Here is a 13,117-nt window from a genome sequence, read left to right as displayed (position 1 = left end):
CAGGGTCTCCTCTTTCATAAATTGAGAGCGTTTGGATGCTTTAAATATGATTATAGTACAGAAGTGAGGATATGTGGTTGTCTTTCAGCTTCTACAAACAGAGCATATAAAAATAAAAAAGACAACAGCAGCGTCTGACAACAATCCCGTCATCCTCCTGAAGTGTGAAGTGTGTTAGCGACACAGAGGTTGAAGTGAGATTTGGAGAAAAAGCAACAATAATTACCATCTTTACCAGTGGGTACACACCAAGCTGGCCTCATTTAAGCATTTAACCTGAATGTGCCACCATCCCTATGTATTTACACTTGTGCACTGGCACTAGCGTTTGACTCATGGGTGTAAATATGTTCCACCATTTAAGCAGCTTGTTACTTACTCCGGTTGTCTTTCATCTGCAGGATAGGGGTGTAGAGGTTCTTTGATGTGCGTCCATCTGAGGTGGTCAGCACAGTGCTGTTGTTCCTCTCCCCCTGCTGCACAGGGCTGGATTGGTGACGCAAGATGTCCACCAGCGATCTGGAGGGAGGACGGAGGTAAAGACAGCAAAATAAATACTTCAGTTTTCGTTCACATTAAAAAAAAAAAACTTGTTAAATCAAAAGTTTTTTGTCTTTTCTTTTTAAGCTGTATTGTTTGAGTTGAGACACCAAAAGGTTGACATCGTTTTCACATTTTGATTCAAGATGACAGTCTCCATAAACATGAAGGTTCATAGCAACCATAGTATATTTTTCAAGCCTGAAACTGATGAATATCTGGTCATAGAGTTTTAGGTCTGGAAGTCCAAAACACTTGGACAAAATCCCATAGCAACCAGTGTTTTTGTCTTACCACACACATTTTTTACACAATAAATTATGTGATGATGGGGTCAGAATGGGATGAGCTTTAATCCTACTTTAATACCATTTAGTAACTGAGTGTATTACAGGGGGCTTTTTACAACTGAGATGAGACATTTCAACATTATCACACAAAAGGTTATGCTAACTGGGATTGGTGTGCGTTACTCATAGTTGTCTTTCACTATTAAAGGTATTCCCCCATGTGAGGCAGTGGCAAACAATAGAATAGCTGCAGAGTGTACCCTGAGTCATCCCTGTCCCCCCTTCCCCACCCCTGTCAGAGCCAGTACTGTTCATCTCACCTGGGCATGTTGATCTCTCTGTTGCGAGGTCGACGTGCAACTTTGCTGAAGGCAATCCTGACGCCCACAGCCATCACCAGCGTGAAGGAGATCACCCCCCCAATCACATAACCAGTACTGTGTACGACAGAAAAATAAAGGAAGTTGTTCGAAACAGCTAAATGATAATTGCCGTTTTTTAATGAATTTTCTATTATTATTTTTTTTGATAACCTTGTGTTTGAGATCAACCTTTAAGTAAGTTTAAACAAAGTTTTAAAATAGTTCCGATTTTTTTAAAGTCAAACCTGCTGAAGGAAAAGATAAAGCGGCTAAAATACCTCAAACAGAAACCCAACAAGCGGCGTTTCAAACAATTCAAGAACAGAATTCGGACTCCACGAAACCACAGTGAGAGCCAGAGAGAATGAACTACTAGAACAGGGAAGAACTTCAGAAGAGAACGATCAAAATGACTCCAAGAAGATGAGGACTTCTTTAGGAACTTGGTAAGACTGAACAAAATGGAAACATGGGAGAATGTAAGGGTGTGAACACTGCTGATCATTAAGAACACATACTCTCCTATTTGGAAAAGACATCTGGATTATACCCAAGACTTTTAGACAATGATTTTCTGTGGAAAGGGAAAGAACACCAGAGTGACAGTCAAACATGGTGGCATTAGTGTGATGGTGTGGGTCTGCCTTTCAGCTTCAGAATCTGACAAACTTCAATTAAAAAATTCAGAAGGAAAATTTCCTTTATCAGTTTGTTTCTTGGTGGAGACTCTTCTTCATTCTGGTCATGTAATCTGAAAATACCTAAGAAGGTTGCACCTGCAGGTGTGCACCTGAATTCCTCCACAAATGTGGGGAACGCTCAGTGACAGATAATACAAACAATGGACTAAAGCACATGGTGACAAAAGTAGTGCCTGGATTTAAGCAAAAACTTTTTTTTTTCTTTTTGAAGAAGTTCAAAGCAAGTTCAGACTGGTCTTAAAAGTTCAGTCTGGTCTTTAAGTTTGATAGAAATCCCATTTTAAAATTCTGTTAAAAATTTGCTTTCCTTGTGTGTGTGTCTTTGAATCCTTCTTACAAATATGCAACAAAAACATCAATAAGGGATGCAAATACTTCTTAAATAAATCATAATTTATCTATATGATGCATATACATGGTTAGCCTGTACTTGGATCAAGGTTCCCTAATCATCAAAAATGAAGAATGTTGTGTTTATTAAGTGCCTATGAATCTTAAAAATAATCTAGCAGTATTTGCTGTTTTGTCATGAGACAAAAATTCTGCTATCAGTTATGTCCATAAATCCTTTGCTCTTAATAGGAATAACCTTTAAATTAAAATTTGAATATTAAATTGAATAAAACAGAAGAAATTTAGATCATTTTTATCTCAGGTTGGTTTTTTACAACTAGCTCTGACCTGCTGCTCTGCTGCTGAAGCGTCTCAAAGTCGGGGATGGGCTTCTTGCCCGTTGGCACTGTAACCGGAACCAGGGGCTCAGCCCAGTCAGGAGACTTGTAGTTGGTGCAGGAGTCCTGGTCCAGCCGGTTCTTCTGATGCTCGCAGCAGAAGCGGTAGTGGCAGGTGCCGCAGCAGTAGACGTAGCTGCCCTTGGAGCAGTTGAACGTGCTGTCAAAGTGCCCCATCACGTCGAAGTACCCCCTGGGGAACAAGGAGACACAGAAGTCTTGCTGAGGGTTGGAGCTCCGGGATGGTTCTGAATCGGCCTTCTGTGCTGCGTTGCAGATGCAGCATGTCACAGCAGATTCAACAGATTATGTTTCCAAGCAACAGAAGACTCCTCTTACTGCAGACTATGAGCTTCAGCCAGATCAAGAGGAAGCATCTTTATGATTTCATGGAATGACAAATTATTAGAGTAATGAAACTATAAGACTTTCACAGCCACATGTACTCTATATTTTCCTTATCATGCAGCTTTTCTTGTTATTTCACTAACTTTCCTCTGATTTATGCAGACACCTTTCTAAAACAGGGAGAGTCGTACTTGCAGATGTCCACGTCCACCAGCTGATGGGGAATGTGCGCCGCTCCGAGCGGCGGCTTCAGAGCATCCTCCGTCACGTTCTTTGGCAACATGGTCTGAGGGAGGGGCTTTGGAGGGAGTTCAGCCATTGCCAGAGGGTCATCCTCATCCTCCACCTCGGCTGTTTTTGGCCCTGGTTGGGGTCCGCCGAGCACCGGGGGCTTGTATCCAGTCAGGAGGAACAAGGTCGTTTTACTGGCAGAGTTCCTAACATCTCCACTGATTGCCCGCCGCCCTGTGGTGGAGGTGGTTAGGGCGGAGTGAGCCAGGCAGCAGGAAAACAGGAGGACGAGAGAGGAAAAAAACATCCTTTCGAGCACAGAGGGTCTCATTGTTCAATGGCAAACGTCAAAGTATTAAAAAGTGGTAAAAACTTGAAAAGCAGTTCCTTCCTTCTTGGCTCATAAAGACCCTCAGCGGCTGACAGGCGGGTAAATCCCTTCTTCCTGTTGGTTGTTCAGATGTTTCTCCTGGAGATCAGCAGCTGTTTGAATGTGTTTGGCATTTAACTCGCTCATTTCAATGTAAACATTTCTAGGTGTCTCTCCCGCGAGCAGCTTGTGTAAACATTGAGGTCTTTCGGAGATTTTAGCCCCTATAGAACAACAGCTTCCAAACCAAAGGAATCTTTCGCATGGGGTTGTTGTATGGCACTGGGTAATCACAAGCGGTCTTTATGGTGACAGAGCGGTATTTTTACCCCCTCAGAAATGGCAGTTTTCTTATGTTTTCTGTAAACAAAATAGTGAAAAAGTGTAAACTCTATGTCCGATTCTATCCACTAAACACAGTTATGGCGCGTTTGGCACAAAAGATACGATTCGTTTGGAGAAACCAAAGGAAGCTGCGGTGTGTAAACATTTAGCGCTGCCTGTAAACCTAACATCTCATGTTAGCTTAGATGAAGGACGTTGACTTTTCCTAGTTTGGCACTTTTTTTTTTTGAATAATCGACAAAAACTAAACTGCGTTTAGATCAAACGAAGTTCTTTGCTGTATTTTTTTTTTGAGGAGACGTTCGTACGAGTTGCATAACAGCAGTTTTAGGGTGCTCACAGGAAGGGAACTGTTGAGCAGGAGTTCCAGCACTGTAAAGCATAAAGCAGCATCATAGCGTTTGTCAAAAGGACAGATCGGTTGGTTACAACAAGCACGTCAAGGCATTCAGTAGCAGAGGGCTGGTGAGGAGCGAGCGTGAATCTATGTGCTGACACCGTCGCGTGAGTGTCTTTGCTCTGAGTTCAGCTTGGCCCAGCAGAAGAGAACAAAGGAGGGTTTGGGCCCGGTTCTAGCAGGGCAGCGCGGTTCGGCCCACAGAGCAGACATGAAAATGTCTGGATTCATCCGTCAGCGCAGAGGAAAACTGGGCGAGGATGGGAATCCCGATGCAGAAGGCGGTGGGGCCACAGCTTCAGTACAGAGCCTTATCTTCATAGAAAAAGTCGGAACTTACAAAGCGGTTCCTTCATTTGTTCGGTTACCTCACTGGCACCCTGAAAATGCACCGATGCGAGTGAAGATCACTTGGCAAAAGAGATCTGTGGACTTTTATGGCTGGTGTTCAGTATGGCTTAAAGTTCTTCTGTAGAAACAAGCGAGAACAGTGAAATTCTTCCGTTGCGTGTCGCAGGGGAAAAGCAAGGATGCAAAGAGGGAGTAAAGGGGCGTCGTCCACTGTGGCTTAATTAAGCACCGTGAATGGAAGAAAGAAAACGACGGAGACTGAGAGTCCTCTCTGACAGAAGCAACTGGAAGAAGTAGATAAGCAAAGTGTCAACAGTGTTTCACAGCGCAGTGACAGGACGGTATACTGAGCCTCTCAGGTAGCAGCAGTGGCTTGGGTTTAAACGTGGCTCATTTGGCTTCCTTTGCCAGCCCTCCCCTCGGACCCTTCGGTTTCTCTGGAAACCACCAGCTGGAGAGTCTCACGGTAAAGCACTTTGAACCAATAATGCACTGATTATGGTCTCAGGTTTAGCATAGAGAGCAACAAATCGTGAAGGAAGGTGAATCAAGTGGTCAGAATGGACGATTTGATGTAAGACGGTTTATAGTTCCTCAAAGACAGGGGATTAAACTAACTGATGATCCGTTGCTTTTGTTTTTGTTTTTTTATGTCAACACAGTCAGTTTGGCATCTGGAATTGGTCTTGTTTAACAAAAGAAAAAAAAGCAAGAAAAAGCAAAAAGTTTAGGTCCAAAATGCAGTTCCTGAACAGGATAAAAATGAAGTAAAGAAACACTTGGAGAGGGATGTTTGCTTGTAAAGCAGGAAAAGGTGAAAAAAAACCTTCCTGGAAAAAAAACCTTCCTGGAAAACTTCACGTGGTTTTGGAAACAGTCCTGATCAGACGTCCTCCAGGTTCAGCAGATTTGACTCTGGAAACGACACAAAAACAAGCAAGGTTTGAAAAAAACGCAATGTCAATGCAGAAAGTGCTGTTATTCTAATGACTTTAATGTTAAATACCTATTACTAAGTAGAAAACCTGGATAAGATATAACACAGGAGCCTAAGCTCCAGTGTTGAGATTCTTTCAACCACCATAAAACTACGTTCACACAGCCCCCGACAACGCATGTTCAAGCTGCCACCTTCAATGAAAAGTCTACAGACGCACGTAAACACAGATTTAAGGCTTCTTTCAAAACTCTTGCATTCACACGTAGCCACACAAGTCTTTACAACCGACTTTCGGCTCTATGTGCAAAAGCCACTGAATGAGCGTTGCGAGTTAAACCAGGTCGAAATTTGACCAGTCATGGACTGTGATTTGGTAGTGAGCTATGGATGACGTCCCTTTCAATTCATGGAAGTGCCAACTGTTTGAAAATTGATCATGGAGTAGAAATGAATGAACACGTGTTTTTCCTGGCTGGAATTACAGTTTATGACTCCAAGTCTGTCATTAGTGGAATATAGCAGTGAAAGACAAAAACTGGAGATAGATTTGTGAGAATTGCACGGTGTTAACGTTTCGCACCTTGATATTTTGCATCGTCTCTTGAACGCACATCAAATCCCCGATGTGTACGTAGATGAACGGTTCCACCCTTAACACAATTAACGTCATTACAGCAGATTCTGAAGCAAAGAAAAGCAGTTTTGCACTGATATGCAACACTTCACAGCAGTGAAGTGCTTACAGAATCAACGTAAACTAGATGATTTTGACACAAAAAAAGAAGCCTTGTGCCATTATGTAACACTTTACGTTAGTATAAAAAGACAAGACATGAAACGTTGTTTTTGTCTGCATCAGAATCAGCTGATTTATGTTGATCATCCCGGTCAGAGAGTTAGAGTATATCTATACAAGAGCATGTGTTATTTAGACATCATTGGCGACATCTCTGGTTAACCTTGTTGATATCTTGTCTTGATTTTTTCTGGTTTAACCCCTTCAAGCCTGGAAGCCTTCTTTTAATTTTAATTCAATTGAAGAATATCCTTTTGTATTTTAGCCGTTCAAAGTGATGCTAAATCAAATGGATCCTGGATTATCCACCATATAATCCTGTTTTATATGGTACATTTCATACAGCATACCGCACAAAAGGGTTAAAAGATGTGTGTTTAAAAAAAAAAAATTTACTGTTAAGATCAAATAACTGTAGATGTTACCAAAACAAAAAGGTAAATGTAAAATTCCTGTAAAAAATAATATAAAATTATTAGATATTTTAGTCCTGTATTTAAATAAAACAGCAAAAACATACCAAAAAAACATTGTCATCAAATGTGAAGACAATTTTTTTTACTTCAAAACTGTTAATAGAATATCTGCTCAAGTTTGAGAGTGAAAGCTCATTTAATCCTTTCTACAACACAAACACACACCCACAGCAGTTGACAGGAGATGAGGCAGCCATGATGTGACTTTGAAAAACGGAGCAGTGCACATGACAGATGCCGCCATGGACTCATCTGACAGAAGGAGCGAGGAAAGAGGGACTCCGAATGTGCATGTATGTTCTGTTTACAGAATGAGGCCTGCAGCACTGTCAACACTGCTGTCAAGAAGCCATTATTCTTATTGCTCGACCCACAGCGCAGATCTCTGGGCCGGTGATCGCTTTCACGACATTTAGACGTGCAGAAACACACTCTTTCTGGTTTCTTTGAGCCTTACAGAAAACTAATCTTTAAGACATACATAAGACTCACTTTATTCAGAACAAAATCATTTCGGAAGGACTGCTATCTGAACGGATTCCCCATTTCACTCCCGGTGGGAAACCATGATTTTTTCGACATAAAATAAAAAAAATGTAAGAGTTCCAGAGGAAATAGAAAACCATAAAAACATGCATGAAATTGAAGGTATGGTGATGAACAAAAGTCACAAACCAATTTTTTTGAAAATAAACCTCACGGTTTGCACTGTGGTTTTAAAAACCACACATCGTCCTCTGATGGACACCTTGAGTCCTAAAGCTGCTCTCTCTGAGCTTCTTCCATTGTTGTGCTGCTTACTAATCGCTTGGATCAGGTGCATCCTGCCAATCAGAAGTTCCGATCGAAGCGCTGATTGAAAAAGAAGACAACCACACAAGTTGATCATCCCTGTTTTTAATCCAGCTTTAGGGTTTTGTCAGACCAGAGCATGCAGCAAGAATGAATCAAACATCTTGACACCTTCATATAGCTCGGTTTGCTTTCGCATTAGACCTTTAAGACCCAGTGAAATCACCTCTTGGCGGCTCAGCACAGCGCCACCTATGGTAAAACCGTTAATCCTGCAAAACAATCTGCGACCAAAAACCAGCATTCAGACTGTGGTGTTTTCATGTCAGCTGATTCTATGTGAACACTTTCTACAAACGTTTTATTAACTAAATGTAATTCATCTTGCCATAAATTAGTTGCTCATCAACCATGACTTTTGCTAAATGTATTGGATATAATTGAATAAAAACAGGTTCTGCTTCTTGTTTGTCACTGTAATCATTAGTTAAATTAACACATTTAGACTGCAACGCACCAACAGTACCAAAGAACACTTGGGTTTCGGCAAAAACCAAAACCCAGGTGTTGCACATTGGACTGAGGCCTGTTTAGTGACCCTGTTTTGACCAATTACAATAATTATATATTTGAAATATTTCACTTTTCCTCTGAAATCAGGTACCATCTAGTAGGACTGAACCTTTACTGTAAAGTCAAATTATCTAAAGCTACAAAAAAATCCTAGATTAGAGGTAGGAATGCCCCTAACCAGAATCAATTATCCCCCTTGTTCCCCCACATCCGCTTGCAATAAATTGTCTAAAATGTATCTACACTCCAGATTTTTTAGGAATCCAAAAGTTTTTTGAAGTACTTCTTCACAAGTTTCGGTCCAGTGCATCCTCTGCATTCCCGCTGAAGCATTCCAGAATTTAACCACAAATTAACCATGACCCCATTTTCAGGCAGATCATGGTGTGCTGGCTGGTCTGAACCAAAGCTCAAATAAAAGTCTATCTGAGTAAATTAAGTCTGGTGCCAACCAAACATCCCATGTCTGATGTGACGTACAGTTGATGCTCTCCCAAAGGTTGGTACATCAGAGAAGAGAAGAGAAGAGATGACGCAGCAGAGGTTGTTTTGGAGTGGAAATGATTTCATCATAACCTCTGTCAACCAGACTCAAAGCTCCACCCCCATGTCAAATTAGGCTAAACACCCAAAAACCAAAAGTCTGAATTGAAACAGTAAATTAAGGACTGAAAGTGAAGACAGAGAGAGAAAAAAAGGAAAAAAAATGTGTTGAAAATTTAAAAGAGCACCTTTATAAACATTTTTTAAAAATTGAGTAACAGTTTTATGCTTATATTTTAATTCAAATTTACTATTTTAGTCTTTAGAAATTTTTGATACTTTTCTTTTAATTTTCAAATGTATATTTATATAATTTATATTAAAAAATCTAATTTTTTTTCTCTAATTTTTTATATTTTCTACACGTTCACAATATGTATTTTAAAGTTACAAGCAGTTTATTTTATAAATTTACAAACTGTTTTTTCAACCTGATCCAGATTTTACCTCATAGAGTTACCTCTGAGTATGAAACACATTTCACACTCAGCCTTATACTGTAGTGCCAAAATAATTAGATGTATTCCTGATAAAGCAAAGGAAATCGACCTTTTCCTTGACCTTTATCCTCCCAATGTGTGGCAAGTCATGCTTCACAGTTCAAATAAAAAGGTGGAAGCTGAAAAATATTTATATAAACAAAAAAAAAAGAGTGAAAAAAGAGATAATCTATATTTATTGATTTTTAACACATTAACAAAGCAAAACATAAAAACCGTTGGTCCGTGTATACAAAGATGAAATTTATGTACAAGAAGTTTGTGTTCAAACCATCCAGCAAAAAAAGAAAAATAGAATTAGCATTGAGCAATATAAACATTTGAAACTAAAGCACAAATGTGTTTTTAATAATTGTGGTGATGTCCAGCCCAACATATGTTAAGAAAGGTTCCCATGTCTTTGTAAAAGCATCTTCTTTGTGGTGCAGTGAATAGGTCAGATAGTCAAGAGAGATGTAGTTCAGAACGACTTTCTGCCATTGTGATTTGGAAGGAATGTCCTCAGAGATCCAGTTCAGAAGAAGACACTTTCAAGCACAGAAAGTCTGCATTCAATCAAGTTGTCTATCATGTTTAGCGTGAATAACGGGATCAACCAAACCCAATCGTGAATACAGATGATTAATATTTAAGTCAGAAGACAAATTTATATTAAATTGCTTATCAATGGGGTTCCAAAAGGGCTGAACTTTTGAACAGGACCAGTAACAGTGTGTAAGAGTACCAACGTCGGTCCTGCATTTCAAACACAACGCAGAAGAGGCAGGTAAGGCCAAACATGTTTTTCAATGTTTCTTTTTTGAAAATAACATGGGAGTAAGTGGGACAAAAATGTAAGTAAAATCATTTCTTTTATTTTTATGATCTTTTTCACAGACAACATTTGAAAACTGATTAAAGCTCCAGAATCTGAAGTTGGAAAAATACCAGAAATAGTTACCGAGGGTCAAATGTATGCTGAACACATTTGTATACTTTAATTTGTTTACAGTACATATGAATAATTATAACACAAGAAGAGTGTTCTATCCATCTATAAAAGAAATATTCTCTGTAGGACAAAAATGTTATTGTGTGTATTTTATAAGCTGTTAGATGAAAGGTGAAATATTCAGTTCTTTCATTGTAAATCTGACTCCAGATGATTCAGTGCCTCACCAACCATTGACCTCACCGCACGTCACTGGTGTTTGCACATTCCTCCAAGAATTTTCCCAGTCTTCTTCAGTATTCTCAAAACCAAGTTCTGTCTCCTACACTTCCTTCAAATGTGATCTGTTTGCATTTTTAAGAATATTGTAGAATTTGCTAAGAGAGGATGTTGATTTGGTCAGAAATCACTGTCTTTCGATGTCTGAAATGTCCTGGGTGTGAAATATTTTTACTAGAAAAATCTCTCACCTGTAAATATTGATAAAAGTCCATTCTGGAAATGTTGCGTTTTTCAATCAACTGAACAAATTACATCAAGGACGGTCTCTCTACCAAATCTTGCAATTTTGGACAATCCCTTACATGCCAAAATATGAAACTTCCTGATCTGTGTTGAATGCCCACTAAAGGAGTGAAGAAGAGCAGCTGTGAATTTAAACCCAGCTTTAGAGCTCTTCAACAAAGATTCATGAACTGCATGTCTCTTTGTCTCATCAAAACCGCTAATAGTTTTTTAGAAATGCCAACAAAAGCAGGAATCTCTTAATAACAAAAGCAAAGACACCTTTTGTCTGCTAAGAGACGCTTTCTTGTAGCAATGACACCGACGTCAACAAGTCTGATTTCAAAAGCAAAACTAGACTAAAAAAAAACTCATGTTTTCAGGAGAAAACCCAGGAACACAGAGTTCCAGGATTGGGGGTCAAAACTAAACCCTGAATCACAGTAACCTAAATAGCCTGTTCCTCTCGGCTGGAAAGTTCTGGGCGCTCTACCTCCCTGACAGCTTGGCTTCACATCAGTGTGTCTCCACCCTCCGGGAGCTTTTCCGACCCGCTTCCTCAGATGTCATGATTAGGAAGCCCCGCTGACAAATAGCTGAACTTCCACTGGCTTTCTAGGCAGCCAGTGCATTAATTCAATACATATTCTGTGTGCACAGGAGTATGAATGTAGAAATGTCAGGAATTGAAGCAAACACTACAGAAAGTAAAACAGGTTTTCATTCCATCATAGAGCAAATGCACAGTGTTATTCTGCTTTCAAAAGACTGAATTTATGGTTTATTCTTAAAGACATAACCTGAATGCCATAAATCAAATTTACATCTGAGCTTGTCATGTGTCTGGGAATTGAACCGAGCTCTCTGTAGTGGTCAGTCTGTGCAGCAGGTCCACCTGAATTCAGCATGGCGGAACAGTTAGCACATCCCTGCATGGCTGCAGCCGAATCTGCACAAAACCTTCGCCGTTTTCCTACGGATGCCACTCATTCACCTTGCAGTGAGTCCAACACACACGTCGTCCTTTAGGTTTGGCTGGTGTGCCGCCTGGCTGCCTGTTGGCCTCATGTGCCAGAGAACTGCTGCAGCAGATGAATCAGGCAACTTCGACGCATTGACACGGCATTTACCCCATTCACGAAGAACAGGAAAGATCTGGTTCAGTATTTCATAAACCCGGACTAAAAAGACTCCCTTAAGACCCCATCTGAGGAAAATTGTATTTTTAACATGTTCTTGGGGCATTTTTTCATGTTTGAGGACATTAAACAAATGAATCTTAAAATGTAATTTCTGAGTATTTCTTTATTCCAATCTGTGTAAATCCGGAGCAGACAAAAATGTGGTTGGAAAAGACTGTAGCTGTGAATTCTAGTACATCTAGTTTTAGAATTCATAAGAATTTATAAGATTGGCAAAAATAATTTTCTAATTTTATTCTAAAATAAGTCATTTCCGCTTATTACACTAGTATTTTTGTCACTCTTATAAAAAAGAACTAGCCACTTAAAAAATAAAAAAAAATACAAACCATTTGCTTAAAACTAGCAAACAAAACACTTATTTTTGTGCTGAATAATATTAAATTACAAGCAATTCTAACAGTTCTTATCTTATTTTTCCTTTTAAATCATGTGAAACTTTGCTGATAGATTTTGAAATCTTACCATAAGTATAAGGACTTGCTGAATGGGCATATCATTTTACAACTTTATTGTGATTTTCTTCGTAAGATTTCGTGTTCTTTTCCTATTTTTAGGGTACCTCTTTTTACAGTGTAGACACCGACCGCATAGATTACATGTTGATTGTCCCTCACTCCCCTTTACATTTCTCCTTATCTCTATACTGTTCAAGCATAGAACATGATAAACCCTCTCCAGCTGCTCTCTATATCATGTTTGCTTCCAATAAAAACAAACTTCACACCACACACATAGCTTTCAAAATAAACCATATTTCTATGTCACCAAAATAAAATTTACCAACATTGAGTTCAATCTCATCATCGTATAAACTTCTTCATTTGTTTGTCCAGGAAACCCACACCATAAAGAAACTTCATTCCATCTCCACCTTAAATCCTCCCTAATTTCCAATGGTCACGCATGTGCTTTCTGTTGCTCATATGCATGTTGTTTCAAAAATGACTTAAAACTCAACTTCCTGTGGTCTTAAAACGAACTTAGGTGTAAAAAACAAAGGGCAATGACAAAACTGCAGTCTCAGAGCTCTGACAATGCCTTGGATTATGTAAGAGTAATGAGAGTTTCATGAGATGATGGAGATCGTTCATTTAAGGCTTATACAGTATGTTTAGTTGAAACTCTTCTCTGGTTTTCAACAAGGCTGTGATGGACTGGCGACAAGTATAGAATGAACCCCATCCTCGCCCA

General features: G+C 39.5%; 1 protein-coding gene across 2 annotated transcripts in view; it reads right to left on the bottom strand.

Annotated features, from left to right (window-relative positions):
• The window catches only part of LOC101159448 (protein shisa-7), a 40,515-nt gene that overhangs the window by 15,028 nt on the left and 12,370 nt on the right, over window positions 1-13,117 (bottom strand). For both annotated transcript variants that reach the window (XM_004074042.4, XM_011480910.3), the window contains exons 2-5: window positions 3,164-5,581; window positions 2,575-2,817; window positions 1,151-1,267; window positions 380-519 (exon numbers count right to left, since the gene is read on the bottom strand). In XM_004074042.4, the coding sequence (XP_004074090.2) occupies window positions 380-519; window positions 1,151-1,267; window positions 2,575-2,817; window positions 3,164-3,534 (871 nt within the window). In that variant the 5' untranslated portion in view covers window positions 3,535-5,581. The remainder of the gene's footprint in view (window positions 1-379; window positions 520-1,150; window positions 1,268-2,574; window positions 2,818-3,163; window positions 5,582-13,117) is intronic.

The sequence above is a fragment of the Oryzias latipes genome, chromosome 11 (genome assembly GCF_002234675.1).
Source record: "Oryzias latipes chromosome 11, ASM223467v1".
In the NCBI taxonomy this organism is placed as follows: Eukaryota; Metazoa; Chordata; class Actinopteri; order Beloniformes; family Adrianichthyidae; genus Oryzias; species Oryzias latipes.
The sequence above is the reverse complement of the archived record's forward strand: the minus strand, read 5'-3'. Positions and strand labels throughout refer to the sequence as shown.